The 24,288-nt window shown below is 48.0% G+C and overlaps 1 protein-coding gene across 8 annotated transcripts; it reads right to left on the bottom strand.

The window, feature by feature from the left end:
• Positions 1-698: 698 nt before the first annotated feature.
• Positions 699-24,288, bottom strand: DDI2 (DNA damage inducible 1 homolog 2). Of its 8 annotated transcripts, none has more exons than XM_057433002.1 (11): positions 24,115-24,288; positions 19,587-19,716; positions 18,359-18,595; positions 16,024-16,150; positions 13,885-14,012; positions 13,191-13,319; positions 12,385-12,488; positions 11,341-11,530; positions 3,406-6,924; positions 2,192-2,282; positions 699-1,305 (listed from the first exon to the last, which is right to left on the bottom strand). In XM_057433002.1, the coding sequence occupies exons 1-9, from the start codon at positions 24,250-24,252 to the stop codon at positions 5,045-5,047; spliced, it is 3,063 nt and encodes a 1,020-aa protein (XP_057288985.1). In that variant the 5' UTR covers positions 24,253-24,288; the 3' UTR covers positions 699-1,305; positions 2,192-2,282; positions 3,406-5,044. The 8 variants fall into 8 exon arrangements, with proteins under 8 accessions (XP_057288985.1, XP_057288986.1, XP_057288984.1 ...); XM_057433003.1 differs by having other exon boundaries at positions 3,874-6,924; XM_057433001.1 differs by having other exon boundaries at positions 699-2,282; positions 3,406-4,162; positions 5,034-6,924.

The raw sequence follows: 24,288 nt of genomic DNA, 5'->3' as shown, positions 1-24,288 counted from the left end.
TCACAACCCCTCCCGTTTCTGAGGCTCTGCTCACACGGTACGAACACCAACTGCTCTTTGGACAGCAGAGATTTCAATATGGTTAAAACCTCAGTGCTTGCCTCGAGGAAAAATGCACGCTTTTCAAGAGCTGAGAAAGGAATTACTGCTCCATGAGACAAAGCCTGACTGCACACAAGTGACACAGGAAGATGCTCCCCTCTTCCAAAAGCTGTTCTATTACATGACACTTAAGAGAAAGGGACTTTAGAAGCAGTTATTTCTAACTGAAACTGGCACGAGCCTCTCAGACATATAAATGCCTTTTTTCTTTCTTCTTTGATGTCCCAAGAGCTTCCAGCTCCAGAAGAATTAACCCATCTCCTAATCTGGCTGGAAATGGGGTGTTTTGATAGGAAACACGAGGACTGCCTCGCTCATTCTTCCAGCAGACAAGGCTCTGGCCAAGTGCTGGTTTATGTTGTACTCCAATGCTTTTCCAAGTCCTGTCTGAAGGATTCAATTCAGCAGCCCATCCCCGCCAATGGGGAATACAGGAATTTCCCAGGCCTGGTCTCAGGCCCTGATTTCTACTCATTCTGTTCAAAATGGCAACATTTATGTTAAGGAACTTCTACTGGATTTGGAAAAGAAGCCAGAGAGGGATGGAAGCGCAGAGCTGCTGACCTCAGGAATACAGACAGACCGATCAAGCAACGTTATGATAAAGTGTTTATTCTTTTTTTTTAAATATCAAATGTTTTTACACATCCATTTTGTTGATAAACAGTCCCCCAATATTAAAAAAAAATAATCAAAATCAAAAAGAGAATCAAGTGTGTATTACTTTGGGCAGAACCACATCCCATTCTCTGCTGCCACAACCACTCCTCCTGCCAGCCTCCTGGGAGGACTGCTGCAGTGGTCAGCCCAGAAGAGTAAATGACACAAATGCAACCAGCTTTAGGATTCCTGAGTATTGATTCCCTCAAGCTCCTTAAGTGAGTCTGTAAAACTCTTAAGCTAAAAAGCATCAAAGAGTAACCCAAACTGCTACACATTTGGATCACGGACTAAGCCTTGTCTACACAGTGCAGGAAGAAATCTCTCGAATGCTTCAGAAGGGAATGATGTACCCCAAACCAACCCCACTTCCCAAGCTGACTTCTGAGAAAGGCAGGGATATACCTCTGGATTTCCCCTCTTTAAATTCATGTTAGAGTTCTGGGGAGCCATCCAGCAAGAAGTCCAAGTCTGGTGAAGAAACCTCTAGGATCTGTTCCTCCTCTAATTTGTAAATGGCATAGTGTGTTAAAGAAAACTTGCCTGGAAGTTAAGCATTCAGCAAGTACACTTAAATATTGCTACTTCTGAGGAAAGGGAATGCCAAGAGGGGAGACAGGAAGAAGGGAACATACTGAGGAGGTACAAGGTTAACAGTCCTGGAGACCAAGTGTCTACATAGGAAGTTTAACATACATAACAAGAAGGCAGAGATTGTCACAATAATGCAGCTCAGCTCTGTCCAGCAGCAGGTAAAACCATCACCAGGAAACATTTCCTCCCCTTGTCACCATTATCTGTGCCCAGAAACTTTCAGATGTGGGTGTTTCACTGAACATCACCTCTCAGCTCACCTAGAGCCTCAAGTACAGAAACACATTTAGCAAGAGGCTGAGCAAATTCCTTTGGCATCCTCAAGAACACATCCCAGAAACCCACAGCAAGAGACACGACCACAGTGGCTCCAGCAAACACCCAGAAACAAGCTCTGCAGACCCACTGGGGCATGCCACAGGCGCTGGCATCTTTAGGAAGCAGCCGCTTGAGTCTTGCTTTACTCTCTATAGATGGACTTGTAAATAGTTTTGCTAAGCTGATGTGACATTAATACATTGGAGCAGTGATTAATGAGGAGGGGGAAGAGGGGGAAGAGAGTGAAGAGAGGCCAGGATACATGGCTCATTGGAAACCTGAACAGCTTTTGGTGTTGCCTTGATCCCCTGCTCTAGCCAACAAGCTGTAGCAGCCTACATAGAGCTATTCCCACTTTGTGGGCCAGGGATCACTTGAGAGATTGCTAAAGGCTGAGCAAAAGATGTGTGCGTACAGCAGAGAGGACACACATGCACGTTAAAACAGAAGACAACTTTTAGACAATGTTCACTAAATACAAGTTCTATTACATTTTATTCTAACCTTAAATACTCACCACGGCCCCAATTTTCTCCAACGTAAATCTTGCTCCTAAAAACCTGATTCTCTAATTTAGCAGCACGTAGCCATTCACCCAAAGCAAGGCTCTGAAATGAAGAGATTTAAATCACCAGGCTTGGACTAACTTGATCAGAAGAGGTTTTACAAGTATTTCTCAGTTGGGGTCAGGCTGTTTCCAGCAGTCCAGAGAAAGCTACCCAGGAAATTCTAGCACTATTGATAAACGCTTCACTAACAGCTTTGGCAGAAGGGCAGATTTCAGAAATGATATTTGACAAAGAATAAATCTGAGCATTGAAGCAAATTGGCTGCTGCTCTAAAGCTTTTATAGCATAAATTCTGTATATGCAGTCTGAGTAAATGAGGCCATAAAACTAGAGCCTTTAACCAGCTTGGTGCTATGCAGCAGTACTTTGTCTAGCTATTAGCAATCGCTTCTAAAACCATGAAGTGTAAATACAAAAAGGGTATATACCACTGAACAGCCACTATCTGATGCTTCCAGAAGCTGGCTGCAGGCTAAGGGTGCAAATTCAGCTCTCATGCATCTGAGGGCTGACCTGCAGCTGGTGTCTGTGCACCAGATGGGGGTTTGCCCCTAGGACCACCTCACTGAGCCCCAGGGTGTCAATCAGGAGCAGATTCAGCTGGTTAGACTGAGGACGCTCTGATCTGAGAGCCTCATTCTTGTTGCTGCTTTTGACAAGTGAACCAGATGCAGATGGGGACGGGTCTAATATATCTTATTTCCTAAGGCTTCTAGAGGGACATCTGATGACACTGTACTCCCGCACCAGCCCAAGCGTTACCCTTTTCAGAGGGAGCTTTTGCTGATTTGAGGTGCTCTCTGCAAGGAGAATATGTAAAAAAAGATAATACTTCAGCAAGTGTAACACGTACCACCTGCCCAGTGAAGATGATAAAGCTGTGTTCTTGCCTCAGTAAGTCGTTTTGAACAGAGCCTCAAGTGAATTACTCAATGCTGCTCTGGCAAAGGGCTCCCAAACAGCAGAGCACTGCCTGCTGCCAGCATCACAAGGAGCAGGCTATAAGCTAAACGCATCTGGGAGCCCAAGGCCTACCTGGTACCTTCACAGTGCGTGCAAAAGCTCCATTTGACAGACAGGAATGCCTTAAAGCTGTTGGCTCCTCTTAAAGGACCTCCTGGCTGCCCAAACATCTACGAAAAACCTGACCACCACAGCTCACTGACACCACAGACCCCTGCGAGTTCACAGATGAAACCAAATTTGTGCTGGTTTTTCAATGCCACCCTGCACAAAAACAAGCCTCGCACACATGGAAGCAAATCTGCCAAGCAACAGGGAAAGCAAAACACCAGGAACACAGGCCAGAGACAATGATGACAACAAATGAAAGCCACGACAGAAACACGTGTCCAGCTGCTGCTGACCCATCACTTCAGGTGTAGCTCAAAGCAGAAGATTCCAGATGAACACTTGACACAAAGCCACTTTTGCCATCTGCAAGTGGGACCAAGTGAAAAGTTCCTACTTCAAATTTGGTACCATTTTTCAGCCACACTTTCCTTCCCCTTCCCCAGCCCCAACATGGTTGTGGGGCTTTGCAGAACATCACAGAGTAATTCATCCCCCCAAAAACAACATCTGGAAAGGGCTTCCTACAGCACAGCCTTGGTGAGTCCTCTTCACTCACCTGGGACAACCCAGAAGGCCACGATTGTTAATGCAGAAACCACATCAGTGCATTTGTTTCATAAACCCTATTGGGGAGTCCTCGCTCTCTGAAGAGGTATTAAATTAGTACCCACCAGCTGCTGCTGGTGCCCCACAGTTTGCATTTCCACAGCTGAGAGGCTGATCATCCCCAAACATCCAGATAAAACTAGTGCAAAGCAGATTTCTTCATCCTCCTGATCACCCCCTGCTTGGTGCATAGAGAATGCATCCACTGCAACAGTTCGTTCTTCCCCGGGCAGAGGGAGCTGTAACACATGGATGGTTTGTTATAATTTAATCATTTTGCCTTAAAGTGGTTAAGCTTCTTCTTTTGTCTGGGGGAAACACGGTTTGGGCAAGGCTAGAAAGAAAATGTAAACCACTCCTTTTCCATCCCCACCCCTACAATTAATACCAGCACATCTTCAAATAAGTTAAAACGTCTCTTTTAAGTTTTGGTAGCACCAAATTCTATCTCTTCCCTTCTTCTATCCCCATGTTGTAAACTTGAACACACTGGCCCAAGAGCAGAAAAGGGTTTGGCAAAACCAGGCATCAGCCTTCCCTGTGCACACCCAAAACCGCACGTATCCAACCCCTCCATGCCCTGTACTCCTCCTGCAAAGCACTACACGTCTGTGGGCATCTACAGACCTTTAGTAGCTGCAACAGTAGTTTCATGTGTCACAGATGTTGGGTTATGAAGCACAGGAGGGCTAAGCCAGATCCCAGAGTCCATTTGGACACGTGCTGCCGTGCCGGCGCCGCACCGAGCTCAGTGTGCAGCTCCTGTCCTGCACACAGGCACCCTCAATTCACTTCACAACCTGCTCTGCACCGGCCAGGGCAGGCACCTGAATGGCTTCTGCTTTTTATTCATAACATTGGAGCTTATTCTAAACTTGTACATTGAAACAATCCCATGAATTTTCATCCAGTATGCATCATTAAAAGCTATTCTGTCCACACAATGCTAGGACGCTTTTGTTCTTTTCAAAGGCCAAATCTAACGAGTGAAACAGAAGAGACAAGTTACTTTGGCTGCAAAGAATTAAAACCTGGCTCACATTCAGCTTGTACATCATGGTGTGTAATTTGGATATGTCCTTTAAAAGAAAAGACACCCCAGTCAGCTACCTCTTCCGTGGTTATGTAGGAACAACGATACTCTTAGCCAGCAAGATGAGAAGAGCAAGATCCGTGTTTCCATCTGCTTGTTGCAAAGCCTCAAGAGCTTCCCGCATGGTAAAACCAGCACCAAGGATCCGATCAACATCAGCTGCAGGGAAGGCAGGGAGGGGAGAAGCTCCCAAGGCAAGTCCAGTACAGGCCAATGGTGGGTTCTGCACTGGCTCCTCACACCCACCCAGGCACGGACCTTCTGGAGCACAACTGCTGCTCCTCCTGGGTGCTCCTGTGCACAGGCTCTGAGTATCTTGAGGTGCACCCTCATCCACAGTGGGTGCAGAGGAAACAGATGTCTTCTGCTCCAAAGTGGGACCAGCTGGACTCCGATGACCTCCTGCCAAAACCTCCTCCTGCTCAGAGCTCTGCTGCTGGTCAGATGTGGCTGCAGAATTCACCATGACCAAATCACTCTTACCTGAAACCTGAACCTCAGAAGCACCTTCTCCAAGAGCAGACTGTATGTGACCACCAGACCCAGCACTGATGTTTTTGATGCCACAATCACAAGGCTCCTTCCCCTCTGCTTTTCTACCTTCAGACCTCACCTCATAGGAGGAACAACTCTGTTCTGGATCCGAGCCTTTCTGCTTATCTTCAGAAAGCCCCTTCTGCTGTGCTGCTGGCCCTGTGTGAGCCATTTCCAGCTGAGAGACTTCTTCAGAGGCAAGGATTTTACATTCTCCTTTCCGACTGACAACCAAGAGTTTGTGAAGCTCTTTCAAGGCTGATGCAAGAGAGAAACATCGCTCTTCAGAAGTTCTTCCTGGATCCATGTCCAGTGGATGGATGCTGGAAGGGGAAGAGCTGCCTTCAGCCACCAGCTGGTTATACAACTCAGTATACTTTGCAGGAATCTCACCAGTGCTTTTAGACTGTGGAACGTCACCAATGGAACGCGGATCACTCAAGGAGGATACAGACTTCAGCGACTCCACTTCCATGGAAAAGGCATCTGAGTTCAGGTTGGATCCACTTCTGTTCCCAGCCTGCTGCTTCTGCTCACTTGTTGAACTCTGCGCTTCAGCTGCAGGCTGCTCAACCACATCTACTTCCATTAAGGCTTCCGTATGTGTACAGCTGAAGGAGGCTGACATTTGGATACTCCCCTTCCCACAGGAAAGACCTGGTTTCTCCAGTCCACCTCCTCTCACTTCCACAGGAGGATTTTCCATCTGGCTGGCTTCTTCCACAACAGGTTTCTCAACCTCGCCAACACGGCAAGGAGGTTCTGGGTCAGTTGTCTCAGCTTGCTCCTCCAGGTGTTCCTTCTCTGGTTCTTTGTGTGTCTGATGCACTATGGGAAGCTCATGCTTCCCCTCCTGTTCTGCAGACAGACATACATCTTGATTTTGCCCATGTTCAGAAGCAGTGTCAGCCAAACTATTTGCTTTTGTCACTACCAGAGGACGTTCCTGACCACGGTCTTGTTCTTCAGCTTTACATTCTTTTTGACTGTCTGCAGTGCGTGTTTCTTTGAGTGTCTTCTGTGAAAGGCAAGCTGGATTGCAACAGGGCACCTCCCCTGGCTGGGGAGACGGGCCATTATTTGCCAAGGAAACGTTACTGGAAAGATGTGATAATAGGGGAAGTTCTTCTTCTGGGGTTATCTGGCATTCAGTTGAAGACTCCAAAGACTTGACGGCTCTAGGCTCAATGGGCTCTGTGAGGCTGGATTCGGATGAGCAAACTGAAGCAGGGGCAGAGACAGAACGATCAAGTAATTGATTTGTGGGATTACAGATCTTGGAATTTAGTCCTGAAGACTGGACTGGATTTTGAAACCCATCAGAAGCTGGTAATGAGGGCATTTCCAGTGAGGTAGTTTCTTTGTCACTATTCTCTAATGGAAGACAGAAAGAAAGAAGTAGTCAGGGCACAGGAGAACTGTGTTTTCACTGTAGTAAAGAGAACTTATAAACCAGTGGCTGTAAATACCTGGTCTGTGGCCCATTCCAGCTGCAGTAAACACACACTACATGCATCAAGGCTTCTGACGTTCTGTTTGGATTAGGAAACAAACACACCAAACTTGTGTTAGCATTCAGAGCACACCACATGCATGGTTACAGTCCTGCGACCTCGCAGCTCCCCTCCCGAATGTCCATCCGGAGAGTGTGGAAGCAGCTTGAGCTCCTCCTGTTCACTGCTTCCAGGAGTTCTGCCTGGGAAATTCCTTGCGTCAAGTCAAAAATAACTCTGCTGAGAACCATTTTAAGGCTGTTCTGTACTATCTAAGCTGCAGAGTGGTCCGTGGGTGATACTACACATAGGATAAAATATACACAGCACAAGGCACATGTCTGGTTTGTTCTCCGTAAGACTGAAGATATTCAGGCAGCATGTTTCAGGGCTATGAGAACTGAGATGGCAACACAATCCCTGCGCTGTGCTCCCAGCAGTGCCAAAACACCAGCTTGCTGCAAAAGGGAAGCATAAAGATCCTAGGGTGAAAGGTAGAAACCCCAAAAAGAATTGCTGGCCAAGGCTGGCATGAGAGAAGCAAAGGAAGAGACAGCCTGAAGTCAAACCCAGCTCACTGCTTCCTTCTCCACCCTGAGAACAGATGGACTGCAGATCTCTATCAGGAGCACCAAACACTGGCTCTAGTTATCAGGAGAGATTAAATAAGAGAACTTATCTTGCTAATAGTCTAATCTTGCTAATATATCGGCTCTCACACGCTCAGTAATTCACCAACATGACCTTTGCAACAGCAGCACCTGTTCTTCCATTAAAGCCCTACTCTGTTCAGTGTCAGATATCCAGATTGTGCTGCATGATTTGTTTCCTTTAGTTTCCCTTCCCAGAGGCCTCCAAACTCAGTGTTTTACCTGAAGTCTTTCTCTTTCTGCACATACCCAGGTGTACTGGGGACAGCTAACCATTCCCAGGCACAGCTAAGAATTCCTTCAGGTCCACAACATGGAAGAAATCTGCCTTTCTCACTTCAGCTACTTGTTTCTTTTATTCTCTGTTAAACAGCAATGATGCTGCACTACCACACCCCGATCAATATGCTTTAGTATAAAGAACAGCAGCCGCTGCACACAGCAATCCCTTCTGCTGCCTGCACATCTGGTCTTAATGCAGCTACAACAACTCGGAGATGCTGGAGTATTAAAAAGCCAGAATTATCCTGCAGATCTGCAGACTGCTCAGCTTTCATCCGGGTGGCAAAGAGGCTTCAGACACAGGATACGGATGAACACCAGGGGGATCTGTTTCTGTCTCTAAGCAGCAGGATTACATTCACACTCTCTGCTCCCAAGGCAATCCTTCAGAGAGGAAGCAGAACTGTCTTTTGATTCAGTGGGTTGGTAATAAAGGGTCTGATCAGACACGAGGGAGTTGCTGTCATTTAGACAGCAGAAGTAGCTGGTAGCCTGCCAAGCACTCCTCCACATCAGCCTTCCGAGAGCCATTGTCAACCTGCTCCATGGGTATCTACAGGAGCTGAATCCCAGCCCTGTCAAGGGCATTGATCCAGCTAACACTGGGAACAAACTCTTCTCCACAAAGTGCACCAGCAGGAATAAATTCCTCCCTACATTAGGAAAAACCTGAGTTGCATTTGTGGTGACAGTGCCTTTCTTGTATCGAGCCTGTCAGGATGAAAAGCTGTGTAAGGGGTAAACTACTGAATACACTTCCTAAAGCTACTGCAGTTCTGCTGCCAGTTCTGTAAATCCTCCATTGTCACCGAGTCTCCCAGTGGCAGGGGAAACACTTCGTATAGGCAGAAAAGAGCAAGCTCTCAGAGATAAACAGACGTGGAGGATCTAGATCACAGTAAAACACAACGGGGCTCCACGACCACCTCAGCTGCCCTTCTGCAGGTGTTGAAGCGTGGGATTCAGGGGATGAAGTAAAGCTCAGGAATCACCCAGGTGCATTCAGAACAAGAACTTTAATAGCCCCCAGATGTATGCAGCAGTGTCTGTTGTACCATCTACCAGAAGGCAGCAAAAAGTCAAGCTGTTATGAAAGAACACAGGCCTTGTAGAGAGCCGAGCTTCCTTGGTGCTGCATTACATCCGCTCCTGCTTCACCTTCCTGTTCTTTCACTTGGATTTCCTGGTACCATCTGGCAGCAACTAATAGTTTGGGAAGAAAGGAAGAGGGTATATTCTGGCATCTTTGGATATAGCCAACAAATGCCTGTGGGCCAGAGGCCTGTAATACATCTAAGACTAAGAGTCAGTCTAAACAAGACCTATCTCAGTTTTGTGCACTGGTGTTCTACAAGCATTAAATGAATACCCAAAATGATTTCCTGTTCTCATACATCTCTAAGGCTCAGCAGCAGTGGTGAACTGTGGATTGATTAGTCTGAACAAAGCCACACGGCCTTTGGAACTGCAGCTGCATAAGCAGCTTTAACTCCTTTTAGGCACTTTTCATTTTAAAGCACTCAATTACAACACCTTTGTTGTAAAGGCTCATATTTTGGGATGAGGTTTGCTTTTTATTTGACCCTTTCAGTCAAGAACTAAGCCCAACCAACTACGATGTCTGCAAAATCTTCTCTGAAATAGAGATACTGCAAAAACCAACCCAGGCTTCACCAAGCTCAACATCTGAACAGGAAAAGCACTCATATTTACACCTGCACGTTTCCTCTGCAGGTTATGTGAGGAGACAGGAGCTCAAGCTGCTGAGTCTGACCTTTAGCGCTGCCAAAACCTGAGAGGGACAAGGTCAAATCTATGTTTGTGTTTCTCTCTATTTGCTGTGACTTAAGAAACCCACCAATTTGGCTTTAAAAGTCAAACTCCTAAACCATTTCTTGCTTATTCATTAAAGCCAGGCCTTCCTCTCAAGGTTTTTACATCTCTGGAGAACTTGTATTCTTAGCATGGAAGCAGACCAGTCAAAGGGACCAGTAAGTGCAGTCCTGAGCTCCCCTTGATGGAACAACTTCATTATTTGCATGAAAGTCACTACTTACTCTTTGGACTATCAAGCAGCAACTGGGAAGTGTTAAAGAAAAATGTCAGTGCATTACAACTGGTTATATATATATATATATACAATATGTATTTATATTATATATAATATGTCACATACAATCAATATATAAATGCATATTTATATATATTTAACCATATATATATATATATATATATGGTTAAATCTGGTTATCACACTTCAATTGTACATATGCACATGCTAGACTCTTCAAAAATTAGCAATAAAAATGTTGAAGAAATCAAATTTATCAGCTCAAACATGACCCAGCATGTTTTGCCTGTGTGTGGGAAGCAGAATCTCACTGTGTGCTTTCAGGGGGACAATCAGCAGTAAAACTTGAAAGTCTCTAGAAAGCACTTGCATGTAAAATGTTGTCTTTAAAGGTTTTGAAAAAGGCCCAAGGAATACACTTTGTGAGGTGTTCACAGCTTCATGGAACAAAAATAATGAAGCTTTCCTCTAGTCAGAAGCCTATGCTGGAGTGAAGGGAGGAATTAAACAGACACTTCAGGTCACAGCTTTCAGCTATTTTGGCATTTCCACTTTGCATTTTGCAGCTACCAAATTCTTCCATAGCCTAAAGTAGGGCTTCATTTGTGCAGCTCATGGATTCCAGAGGCACAAGGAACAGAACTATGGGGAGGGTGAAAATCCTCTTTGCAGATACACATCAGGATGTGACTTCAGCTGCTGCTTTTGAAATTCAGAGCACCAGCAGCCTCGGTAAGAGAAGCACTTCACCTTCCAAGGGCACAAGCACCACTCTAAGGAAAAATGCTGAAATAGTGCTAGTTCTAAGAATTGTCATCTTTGGTCCAGAAAATTGCTCTTACTGCTTCAGCTCCTCTATTTTTACATGCTGCAGCTATTAAGAGAGTACTTGTGGAAGCCCCCACAAAGCTGTCTTTACATGAGGCTGCTGAAATATCACCCAATTGAGCCACGTCCCTGCCTAGGCACTGCAACTGGTGCCAGAGACAATCATTTATCTCCACACCTCTGAAGGCCCAGAAACCAGAGCAGGTAGGAAGTTGCAAGGAGAGCACACATAAACAGCAAGCACCCCCAAATGCCTTCATGCAAATTTGCTGTACAGAAAGGGAGAGAGAAGTGTAGTTAGAGGCAATGAGCATGAATAAAGCCCCTTCCTCTCCACTGTTTACTCGCTGGTGCTGCATTAAACTGCATCTCCTAGGTGCTGAGAAGGGGGAACTGCTGAGTGACATCCTGCCACACAGCAAGGGAACTATGCACATCAGTATTTCAATGGGGCAGCTCCTGGTACCTGCTTCCTCTACGGATTTCTGTATTGCTTCTGCTAGTTCCTGGTCTGCGATCTCCTCTGGCCGGATGTCCTCCCGCCCGGCCCCATACGCCAACCGGGCACACTCCGGGAGCTCGCCCTCTGGGAGGAACGTGGTCTGTGAGCCTGTCGTGCCAATCACCAGTACATTCTTCTTGAGATCAATGGAGCACTGTGAAAGAGCATCAAGACATCAGGGGCCTGGGTAAGACCCAGCCCATTCCCGGAGAAAAAGGAGAAACAAGGTTAAACAATCCACTTCCAATGGGAAGAGCTCACAGCAGCCAATTGTGGGCCAAGAGCATCAGCTCTGAACAAAGGGGCTCTTATGACCTGCTTTGTGACAAATCATTCAGTTGGAAAGCTCTGAGCATCTTCAATCAGAGCAAAAAACTTGCCAGACGTGCTCCAGCTATCCACGATACATGAAGTATATGTAATGTACTTCATAACTGGATGGAAGATAATCCACCAGCAACTCTCCCCAGAAAAATCCTAATACATTCCCAGACAAGGAAAGCATTTCTGTTGCACTTAGCACTGAACTTGGAAGAAGCAGTAACTGCTTCAAAAGAGGTCAGGAACTGGAGCAGCTCTGCTCTGGAGCCAGGCTGAGAGAGCTGGGCTGGGGCAGCCTGGAGAAGAGAAGGCTCCTGAAGGGAAGACCTGAGAGCAGCTCCAGTGCCTGAAGGGGCTGCAGGAAAGCTGGAGAGGGGCTTGGGACAAGGGATTTAGGGACAGGCCAAGGGGAATGGCTTTAACCTGCCAGAGGGGAGACTGAGATGAGCTCTTAGGCAGAAGCTCTTCCCTGTGAGGGTGCTGAGGCGCTGGCACAGGGTGCCCAGAGAAGCTGTGGCTGCCCCATCCCTGGCAGTGTTCAAGGCCAGGTTGGACACAGGGGCTTGGAGCAAGCTGCTCTAGTGGAAGGGGTCCCTGCCTGTGGCAGGGGTTGGAGCTGGGTGAGCTTTAAGGTCCCTTCCAACACAAACCATTTTAGGATTTTATGTTTCTATGAGGTTCTGATACCTGATGCCTTTTAAGCATATCCAGTCCTAGAAGCATGTCCATGGGCTGCTCTTCAAGGATTGAGAAGGAGCACGCAAGGAAATCCCCTTCAATCTGGACCTGAGCTGAAATATAAGGAAGAGAGTTTACCTCCTTGCAATACCTACAGTGCAATAAATCTACTCTCAGCTCTTTGACCTCCTGGGCAAGGCCTGCTCCTGGCAAATCTGAAACCAGAGCTCTGACATAGCATTTTGGTCACTGCACATCCAGTCCTGTGCAAGCCTTAGGGACTACCAGGCCTGCCTTGGTCTCAAGAAGCTAGTTAAGAGCTGACTGCTGTAGACCCTTACTGCTCATCTAACCCTCCAAGCCTGAAGATCTGTACAGTGAAGACAATCATTTTTCAGACAATAAGGACAATCTTCTCTCATCCAGAAAAACTGCACAAAAGCACAGCCAATCTTCTCAAAGGAATACAACACACTCCACTGTACTGGAGCCCTCCTGAGCAAATCATACTGCCCAGCAGTCCCACCCCAAAGACATTAGCCGTGTTTTTGCACCCAGACTGAACGCATCCTCTCTCTGTCTGCAGGAGCTGAGGACTCCTGCACCTAAAAGCGTTAAGGTAATTCCATTAAAAAAGCATTAAACGAGACAAGCTTTCCCTGAGACAAGCAAACACTCTGCAGATGCACTTTTATTTTACTCTGTGGGACCTCCTAACAATTACAGCATTAAACCAGATCCTCTTGGCGCCAAGAGTGCGGGAAATGCAGTCACACTGCTGCTGAAGCTGCCCCGTGCAGAATGCCAGCACTTACCTAAGTGCACTCTGCCAATGATTTTCTGTGTCCCTACACCTTTAGCAATGCCAGCCCATCGCCGATCTACCAGCCTCATGATGTTGCACCTTTCAGCACAAGCTTGGCTCATGATGGTCATCTGGGCACCTACCAGCAACAGAATTGGTGTTAAAACCTGAGAGCTCAACACAGATGCAAATTCTCCCCTGGAAGGGCTTAAGATCTTGCACTCAGCAGCTGGGAAACCAACCTGCCTGCATCAGGCAACTGCACTGGGGTGTAAAAGTTTCCTGTGAATCCCACTATGTTGAATGGACTGTAATCACACAGCAGTGTTACTGTAGAGCTGGAATAACCCCAAGTACTTTCCCTTTAAGGCTGTGGCTGGGAAGCACTACATTAAAGGAACGTGTAATCCCCCCCATCTGTAAAATGAGATAAGGCAGACACGTGGCAGTGACCGTTCTGGCACTGAAGCCCAGAAATTCTCCCAGGAGCCTTGATCTGAGGGGCTCAAGCACTCGTGTGTGCTGCTTCTCTCAACAGTTTTGCCTTATGCAATGCCCAGGCTGCTCTCAGGCTTTAATTAGATGCTTCAGAATCTTCTAACACGGTGCTTTAGTATGGAATTTTTGGGCAATGATTCTGGAACAACTGCTGTCTCCTTCAGTGAGACAAAGGAGAGCAGAGAGGTGAATAAAAGCCAGTTCACCTGAGTCAACAAAGGCTTTCACTGGATGTCCGTTGACTTTGCAGTTAATGTACAGCATCACCACCTGCCCAAAGCTCTCTGGGGCCTCTTCCATTGCTATCGTCATATTTTCTTCAATGTTTTGTTGCCTGATTTTAATGGAGAAGAGAGAGAAGAATCAGACCTTCTGTCAGCTGAACCTTACAAGCATCCCTCTGACTTACAAACAGACCCAGAAATCCCACCCACTGCAGCTCACCTTACAAACAGCACACCCAGAGCACACCAGGGACTGCTTCATTAGCTACACACAGGCTTCCCAGATAAGGAGTTGCTATTAATGACCTTGGCTTAATCCAGAGCCATGGAGACTGCTCCTTCCAACACCCTGCCTAGCTCACACGACAGCTCCCGACAGCCTTCTGTTTGCTACAGAAACCCATCACCACAGAGTTAACCTGGAGAGCTTGTGAGCAAAAACCCTGTGTATTTATTACTCTAAAATAAAGCACTGAGGGCACACAATGACAACGTTGCCAGTAGCTACAATGCTGGAATCCCACACAGCAGCTGAACGTTCAAATCCTCCAACGTTTCCCTGGTATCTTCTCTTTACCCGGCACAGGAAGGGAGGGTGGTGAGCAAAACCGCAGTGAGAAACACCACCATGAGCATAAACCTCTGGTGCAATTTCAAGCCTATAGAAGAAACATGCTTCCAGAAGCCCACCACAGCCCAAGAAGTATCTTGGAAGTGATGGGCATCCACAGCAACTGTATCTGAAATAGCTTCATCTACCAAAAAGGGAAAAGGGCTTCCAATTTTGATGCCACTTCATTTTAACTCCTCAGTAGGGAAGGGGAAAACCTCAAGCTCCACTCTTATCCATCTTCTGTGCTGTGGTAAGCCTTCCCCCAAGAATGGGGAGATGAGGTTTCTTGGTGGTGAAGGATAAATAGTTAATGGCCCCCGATACCTGGTTCACTTGGGAGCTAAAGCACCCTACTGCCAGCATGCCCCACTTCATGTATTCATGCATCATATTGTCCTGTCTTCTATTATTTAGCTTACATTGGATACACAGTGGTTAATCTTCAGTTTGTTCTCTTGTCAAATCCATTACTCTGTTTTCTCTGTGCCTGACACTCCATCTAAGGTACACTCTGAAGGGCAGAAATGTGTCTCAAAACAAACAGGACACTTGCCACAGCCTCCTGTCAATCCTGGGCACAGCACATCTAATGAAGCAAAGAGTTCAAGGTGTGAAATCTGGGGACAGCTGCATGGCCTCGGGCACATCACCTTTATCTGTCCCCTCATCTATGGAAGCAGGAAAGCTTTCCTGTGCCTCAAGCAACGTTTTGCTATCTACAAATGTGTGTTTTCCTGCTTTGCTAAGCAAAGCATTTATCCAGCACCAACACCTTGTCAGCTGCAACACAAGAATGACTCTTACTGCAACTGAATTTTGACTATGGTCAACTCTGAGCCTGAACCAAAAGGGCATTTCTGAGCTGAGGAAAAAAGCATCCAACACGATCTGACTCAAGGATTTATCACTCAGTGTAAGAATCAAGCCCCAGCCCAATGCAATTACACTTGGAAGACAGCACGAGGGAGGGAGCGAGTGCTGATGAACAGAACATATTTCTACAGAACATCTCTTCTGACAGCAGCGATGTTCCGGGTCTGGAATTAGCCAGAGACACAAACCAATTAGCAGTACACAAAACCCAGTCTGGAAGGCAGCTGGGAGAAATGACGCCACGTTGCTGTGCAGAGAGATCAGCCTAGAGACTAGCACAAGCCCGAGGTTCAAAACACACCTGAGGCACCCAAGTACCACCTCGACAGAGGATCTCAGCTCTTGTTTCAAAGGGAACCAGCTTAGGCAGCTCTGGGACATCACATGCATGGACAGTGATACTGCTGCCTCATGATCCGTGCTCAGATAGATACCTCTGAAGGACGAGGTACACCCACATGTCCCTGAATCCCAAACTTCCCATGTGCAAAGGCGGCTCAGAGCATCGCCCTTCAAGCCAATGCATGTCTTAAGGCAGGATCTAAACACGCTCCATGCATCTTCCATGGAAAACACACCGTGGATGGAGGCACTGTGAAGACCTCCAAAGCCTGCAAGTGACTTTGGTTTCCTACCTTATGTCTTCTTCTATCTTGGCCTGTGCCTCAAGATCAAAAGGGTCAGCTGAATAGAGCCGGATCCTCTCCTGCTCCCGGCGAGCTCGGTCCTGCTGCTGCTCCAGCAACACCCTGGTGAATTTCTCTGCAGTACCAGGGAGACACAGAAATGCTCTTTACTGGAAACCGCTCTTAAAATCAAGGTCTGGCACAGCAAACTCTTCTTTCTATGCCAGCACACACTCAGGGCTAGAGTCAACAGCACATGCAAAAAAAAGGCTTCCTCTGCAGACAGCACTGATGGACCACAAAGGACCAAACCTGGGAACGCCCTAGGATAAAAACTGTCTGGACTCTTTCTCCTTGTGTCTGCTACCCAAACTCAGCACAATCAGACTCTATTTCCCTGCACATACATTTTTATATGGATGAAATATGGAGAAAAACACAAAGACAATATTTAAACCAAAGAGCTGCCATTAAACCACAAATTAATTTCTCTACTGCAGCAAGAATTGCCTACACAATATGCCAAAAATACCCAAACAGCTGCAAAACCAGCAGATAAATGAGACCCGAAGCACAAATCAGGACTAAGAATCTGCACAACTCAATTGAGAGGCTTAAGTGCATGTGCATTTTGAAACAGCTTCAGAGATAGATAGAAGGGAGGTTTCACAGCTCTCAGCAAGATGCCCATCCCCAAGAACAGCTTGCAAAATGTGCCACATTTTACACTCAGTATTCCCAGTAAAAGAGCAGCCTGTGCACCCAGCAAAAAACAAAGGCAAAATGAAGGCTAACAACAAAACATACTTTAAACCCAAGCAACACAGGCAAAGACCAGCATCCCCAGAGCTGAATACCTGCCACTGCAATCAAGAGGTCCTAGCTGGGACACCCACTTCCCAAAGTTTTAAGTGCATGTTTTAAGAACACAGTTTTTAGATCCCCACTTTCTGGATAGCCTCTGGCTGCTTTTTACGACTTGGATGTGAACATGTACATTCCCAAAAGGACTTGGCGATAAATGAGGTTCTGTAAACATAGAAGGTTGTGGGTTTGCTTCCAGAAACGCAGTTCCCATGAAGAAGGTCACTGGCTCAGAGACTGTTCAGGAAGGTATTAGGTGTATTTTCTTACTTGTTTGGGTTTTTATGTTTTAAATTAGGCTTCTGTATAGCAGGTACCTTCTACAGCACTTGCGGTACACATCTATGCATGTACTGGGGCATGAGAGCCAGAACTGGACTGGATCTGTGCCCAAACACTAACAGTAGCAGTAGAGAACAAGGCAAGCATGACCAGCTCAAACCCCGCCCTTCTAGCAGCTTGCTGTTGCCAGTTCTGGGCGTGTAGGGCTTAACCTCTCGTTTTCTGTGCCAGGAGCAGCACATCTTGACAAGGGGATGGAGAATCAACAGCACTACAGGCACAGCACTTGCAAGAAGAGCACAAGCGATGTGGTTTTAACTCTGACTGTAAACTAAAGTTAGAATTGGGAAATGAAACAGACCAAGAATATTCATGCAAGCTCCTTTCTAGCTTTATTTGACAGCGAGAAATCACAAGGATGTAACCTTGAAAGTGGGGAAGAAAATCTCCTGCTAGAAGATATTTCATTCTCTGCCCATGGCAAGGGGGGTGGAACTAGATGACCTTAAGGTCCTTTCCAACCCTAACTATCTGATGATTCATTTTCCCAGACTCAACAGGATTTATTTCCTATCTAACTGTCTTGCAGCAGTTCAGAAAGCACAACTGCTGATGCCCACACCACCACTCTGTTTAAATACTGAAAGGACATGAGAGCTCACACCTTTAATCACATGAAGGATGAAGGACCAACACAGACTCAACTGCAGAGGAAATCAAGGACATGATACTAGGCTTCAATTGCACCCAAATTAATCACAGTGTTCAAGGCCAGGTTGGACACAGGGGCTTGGAGCAAGCTGCTCTAGTGGAAGGGGTCCCTGCCTGTGGCAGGGGTTGGAGCTGGATGAGCTTTAAGGTCCCTTCCAACCCAAACCACTCTGGAATTATGACTCTTTGAAAAATCAGATGCTGAGCCACTTGTGATCACAGAAACTCGACTCATCTGTGCAGCTGATATTTCAAAGTAGGGGATTGAGGATATTAAAGCAGCCAAGCAGGAGAAATACACCCAACTCAGCAGAAAGGTCTTGATAAGAAAGGAACCCTGCTTTGAGTATTCCCAACTGGCACCTTTTATCAGTGCCAACAAGGAGTTGGCAGCAAACACCCCAGTGAAACACCCGCAGCTGCCTTTTGTTAGGAGGGAGCTCCAACAAGTTCCAAACCACCTCCCAAAGGTTAACCCCCACCTCACCGAGGTCTCCGCTCAGCAACGCCTCTGCCAAGGGCGGGTTCCGCTCCTTCAGCAGCGACAGCTCGTGGGGGTTTGCGAGCAGCATCTCCCGGAGCAGCGCAGGGTTGTCCAGCCCCTGGGGGAACGAGGGGGCATCGGGAGGCGACGGGCGCAGGCGCTGCGCTGGAGGCGGCTGCTGCTGCTGCTGTGTGGATGTGCCCGGAACGGCGATGCTGCTGAAGTCTATCCTGGGCAGACCTTGAGGGAGAAAGACGTCAGAGGTGTTGGTGCTTCACGTTCACACTGCGAAAACCGCTCTTAATGCTGCAGTATTAGACCAGATTCTGGAGGAGCAGTTTGGAAGCATGGCCACGCATGCAGGTTACTGGGTTAGGGATGCCAGCATGGCTTGACGTAACTCGTCCAGCCTTCTATCTGGCCCGTTTTCTTATCCCCTGAAACGCACTCAGTGAATCACAGACTCGTTACTTCCAGCTTCACCAACGTGAATTCCACACTGAGGGATTGCAAGGCTGAACCTCACGTCTCTCTAAGGCGCTTCTGAATCTCACGGATTAAAACAACCAGGGAAAAAAAGAGAAGTGGCATTTCTGCAGACCTGCATTGCAGGTACCCATCCTCCAGCTGAGGCAGGAGGATGAAGACCTCAAACAATGCTCCCATGCCCTTCTCAGCCAGCAGCACCTTCTTTTCCAGCCATGTTTTATGACACGGATTTCCTGGGAATGGCTGCGGAATGCAGGACAGAGGAGCAGAGCTCTGCTCAGAGGAGTCTGTGTAGCACAGTTGCATAACTGGGTTTGTTGAGATGCAGCTTCTCTGGGTATCTGTCATGTGTGGATTCAAAGAGTACATCAATGCAGCCTTTTAATGCACCTGAGCCGTGCAGACCACATATTACTGTGCCATTACACCAGGTGGTTGTATAAATATTCACAGGCCTTTACAAATCCTGCTGTTCTGAACCAGTTCCCTTCCTTGCTCTCTCTGCATTCCCCCAGGAGAACAGTAAAATGATATTTGCTTCCTTGGAAGAAAAAAATCCCATTAAAAACAAGCCCTCTGGGTAATTTTCAAAGCCTCCCACCTCACCCCTAACCACCCTCCCTTCCAAGGTGTTTTGCTTAGTGAATTGCTAAAGGAGACTGACAAGACATGGAACTGGTGTTTGAGAAACATGGAGATCTTTGCATGCTCCGAGCAAATGTTAGCACAAATCCTTTCTCACCTGGGAAGCGGATGGAGGGCCGCGGCTCTACGGCCTCCTTCTGTCGCAGGATCACCACATCCCCGTCTTTCAAGCCATAGGAGGCCAAAGATCTGTTGTTGTCAGTCAGCGGCCGCTCCGCATAGACTATCTGTTCATGGAGAGAGAGCAGTGGAAAACCCCAGCAGTGCAAAGCAGGGGAAGATAAAAACCAGCAAGAGGTTATTATCTTAGGAAAGGCTCCAGTAAATCCTCTGGCCCCACCTTGAGCTTCAGAAGGGAAGGTAAGCAGTGCTCACCACAGCCCTGCCCAAGCACCTCCACCTCAGGCACAGAAAGGCCTCAATGAGTGGTTGGACAAGGACACAGACTTGGTCTGTGGTTCCTCAAAACTCAGCATCTCAGAGAAGGGCTGGTCTCCTTTAATTAGAGGCCAACATTGTGAAAGAAGGTAAGCCTTGCCCTAGGCCTGTTCACCACACATTTCCAAACTCCAATCTCTAAGATCACAAGTCACAACCGTCTTCTACTGCTCTGTCAACACCTACTGACCAAGGACCAACTGCACACCCGCAGGCAGCACCAATCAGGGCAGACCCACGGATGATGCAGTCCAATAGCTACAATCTCTGCCTTCTCCCACAACAGCTCCCCAGAATAACCAGTTTTACAAGGCCCACAGTAATCAGCTCAGTGATTTCCAGTTTATTTCACTGATGTATCTCTACCTGGAGATGAGGGTTCAGCACCCAAACACCCCTCCTGAGACTGCAATCAGCCTGTGGTGGGGAAGTAACTTCTTTTGACTATAAAACACATTCACATCATTTTCTATTAAGATAATCTGCCTTAACAAGGGGTCCACAGATTAAACATAAAATCATATTGAGATCAAAATGAACAATCACCATGGGAACATTTCTATTCACGTTAGATCTGTGATACCTACAGATGCCCTGAATTACAGAGAAGCAAGAAAACAAAAAGATGTGATTTACAGGAACAGATGTTCCCAGAAATGGTATCTGCTAAACATTACAGTTCCTGTGCCTCTATTGGGGCACAATGAGACCTGGTTCAACAGCTCCTACCCCTAAGCAGGAGTCCAGAGTGAGAAGTGCTGGAGAACTCAGCCTAAACCCGTCGGGCATATGATTGAATTTCACATTTACCACCTTGTTTAGCAAGACTGGGTCTGGAAAAGGCTGGTTCAGCAACAATGGGTTTGCTGCAGGTCAGGACTGGCAGCAATGGGGAGCAGCTCTGCAGTCCTCACGTGGATGGGCCACAGCTCTGCCCGATGCTATCGCAAGCAGCAGAGCCAAAAAGAAGATCCAAAAAGCCCCCCAGTTACTACATGTCTTAATGTCTGGAAGATGCTCCTGACGTTCACTGCTTTACTCCACCAACTCAGAAACAACACAGAATCTTACTAGTGTGCAACAGCTGAGATCCACCGGCAGCAGCAGTGCCGAAGACAGAAAATGCAAAACCAACAAGAACCCCATACCAACAGCAATCAGAGCCATCAGCCTGAGAGAATCCTGCACAAGCTTCCTACCTCCTCATTAACAATACACCTCCCAGCCTCAGCAGTACTGCACTAGACTGGGTTCCTTCCAAAGCAAACACAGGTCTGTAAACAATATTCCTTCCTATTCTGATGGCTTGCAAGACATTACCAGCATAATTCAGGTTAGGCTGTGATGGGAAGAGTCCCAGCGCATCCTCACGCGTTACCAGACGCGCCCTGCCCAGCCTGACTCACTAACACCGCTGCCCGCAGGGAAAGCAAGAGTGGGATGAATCCCAGCTGCACGTGCAAGTCTGAAATGGCAGTTCACCTGCTCAGACACTCGGGAAGAGACAAGTTAATCAGTTTAAATGAGCTTTTGCCTCTGTCGCCTTCCTGGAATTGGATTTATGAACATTCGGCCTTAACACCTCAGACAATGAATTAAGTGCTCCGAGCTCACTCGACATCCATTAGCAGCCTGGCTTAGCAGCTTGTGACCCACTCTGCTCTGCTCTTAGAACAAGCTGATGTAATTTGGTGTGTTTGGATTGTCTCGTTTGCAGCACACTTTTGTTTGCTGGCCAGGCACTGGACATGGGCTCTTCTGGGGGTGGCCTGGGCCGGGATGCAGGTGCTAAGACCACACGATGGATGGATATGATACCACAGGGTAGAACATCCTTATGGAGCAAGGAACCCCAATCAAGAGCATGAGATACCACCAGCAACCACAGATCAATCCAAACGCAGAACCCATGAAATAACCCTATGCCCAGCCAAGGACAGGAGACACGTGGCATGTAAAGAAAGAGAAATGAAGGGTGCTGCAGAAGAACACGGTTCTGCCAAGAGCCTCCCCATCTCCCCTCCAGAAAAGCCACCACCTCGATGTGTGCAGGAAACCACAGTGAGCCAAATTAGTTCCCCTCTCCCAGCACAGCTCCTCTTATCACCACAGCCTGCCAGCAGCGGCCCTGTTATCTCATGCCACCCTGTGACCACAGCCCCTGCTCACCTCCACCCCAACTGCAGCACCCAGAATTAGTGTCACAAACCAGCAGAGAGTGAGAGTGGGATGAACCGTCCTCCACACACGAGAGGTTTACTCCACCCTGCACAACCCTGACTATGAAATTCATCCTCTCTTTAGTGATGATGTGACACCTTCAACATATGCCTTGGTTATGGGAAAATGGCAGCAAACTACATGGTTTGGTGAATGTAACACTGCCTGTTTGAGGACGATGGCTTGAGCACACAAAATCCTTCCACACAACTTGCGTTGCTGATAACTTGTGGTTTTATACCTTTCTCCTCAGTGAAGGTCACAGAATCCCAGCCTGGTTTGTGTTGGAAGGGACCTTAAAGCTCCTCCAGTTCCAACCCCTGCCACGGGCAGGGACCCCTTCCACTATTGCAGCTTGCTCCAAGCCCCTGTGTCCAACCTGGCCTTGAACACTGCCAGGGATGGGGCAGCCACAGCTTCTCTGGGCACCCTGTGCCAGCACCTCAGCACCCACAAAGGTCCTCAAAATACTTCACAAGCACTAGGCAGAAACAATAGAGAAAGTGAATACACAGCTAGACAACATGAGAATGAAGCAAGGGGATGCACAAACAGCAGATGGGTGAGCAGGAGGAGGCAGTGATGGCTACAAAAAGCCCAGTGCTGATGTCCGATACCTGCAGCTGATTTCAGTATGAAACTCCATTGGTTTCATTGCAACAGAGCAAAACCAAGCAAAATGAAAGTAGAAACGCCCACAAGTCCTTGTTATCCTGACCCAGAGCTGGCAGGTGATGGAGGCCAAAGTGAGGAGTTACACAGTGGTTGTCCCCATTGCTGGCCACAAATTCAACAGCGGCTGCAACACAGCCACAGGGGTTTGCTGGAGCATAGGGACAGGAACCTTTGTGTGAGGTGGTTCCTCTCTACCTACCTACCAAAACCCAGGAGTTTTTCCCCTAAAGGAAAATCCATTTCACCTTGATTTTGTACCCTGGCTTTGCAGAGGACATCCGCCTCACAACCAACCTCTCTGTCTAAAACCAAAGGCTCAAGGCAGGGATAAAGCAAAACACCGCGTCAGGAACCTGCTTGGTGAGGGAACACGTCCACCTCAAGGGCTGCTTCGGCACTTTTTCCATCGCTGACTAATATTTCCTTCACTGGAAAAACACTTCATTAACTCAGACTGGGAAAAGGCTTAGGAAGCAAAAGTCATCCCACAAAACTCCACTAACTCTGCCAGTGCCCCGGGAAGAGGGACATCGCCCTGTCCAGCAATGCCTCGACAAGAAACGGGTAGAAACGGGGGGGGAACAGCAGGACTGAGCCCAAAACATTGAGTAAAGCCCAGATGGATGGGCAGACGGACGGGCAGACGGACCAGAGCCGCCCCCACGCCGCAGCCTGGTGTTTCAGCATGCTGTGAGTAAGCCCCGAACTGGGGCTAGCAGGGGGATTTTGGGGGGAACCAGGCAGATGCTGTGCTCAGTCCCTGCACCTGCAAGGAAAGGTAAAGGAGATGAAAAGCCTCAGACTGCCCTTTCTGACCCGGCTGCGAGCAGGAATACGCTGATACAATAAATAAACCTCTTCCTGAGCATTTCGGGCTCGATCCCAGGCTCTGCCGCCCTCCCCACCCTTGATTCCGTCCCTCTCACTCCAAACTCTTCCCGACTTGCACACCGAATTCCTCCAACGCCTCAATAACAACACACATCCCTCTGTCCTCCCCGTCAGCTACGCCGCGGGAGGAGACGGAGCCTTCCCCAAAGGAAGACACCGCCGGACCGGAGCCCTCTCCTGAGGGGACGAGGAGGGCTTGGAGAGCAAAGGGAAGCGTCTCTCCCCAAACCCAAAAGGTGGGTGTGAGGAAACACACACCCACCCCCCCCAAACAACCCCGAACTCGGGATGCGGCGGGGCTGAGGCCCCAGCGGGGCCTGGCGCGGGGACACAGGTTGTGGCGAGACCCCAAGGGCGGGGGTAGGGGCAGCGCCGGCCTGAGGCGGCGGGCAGGGCCTGACCTGGCTCTCAGACGCCGGAATGCCGGACTCCAGCTCGCAGAGGGCGCGGAAGTTCTGCAGCTCGAAGTCGGCGTCCACCTGCAGGGAGAAGGTGAGCTCGCTGCGGTCGCGGCGCAGGCAGAACACGGTGAGCAGCATGGCCGCCCCGCCGACACCACCACCGGGCCCGCCGCC

The sequence above is a fragment of the Pezoporus wallicus genome, unplaced genomic scaffold (genome assembly GCF_028554395.1).
Source record: "Pezoporus wallicus isolate ANWC-B61680 ecotype Strahan unplaced genomic scaffold, APGP_CSIRO_Pwel_v1 contig_13882, whole genome shotgun sequence".
Lineage (NCBI taxonomy): Eukaryota > Metazoa > Chordata > Aves > Psittaciformes > Psittacidae > Pezoporus > Pezoporus wallicus.
The sequence above is the reverse complement of the archived record's forward strand: the minus strand, read 5'-3'. Positions and strand labels throughout refer to the sequence as shown.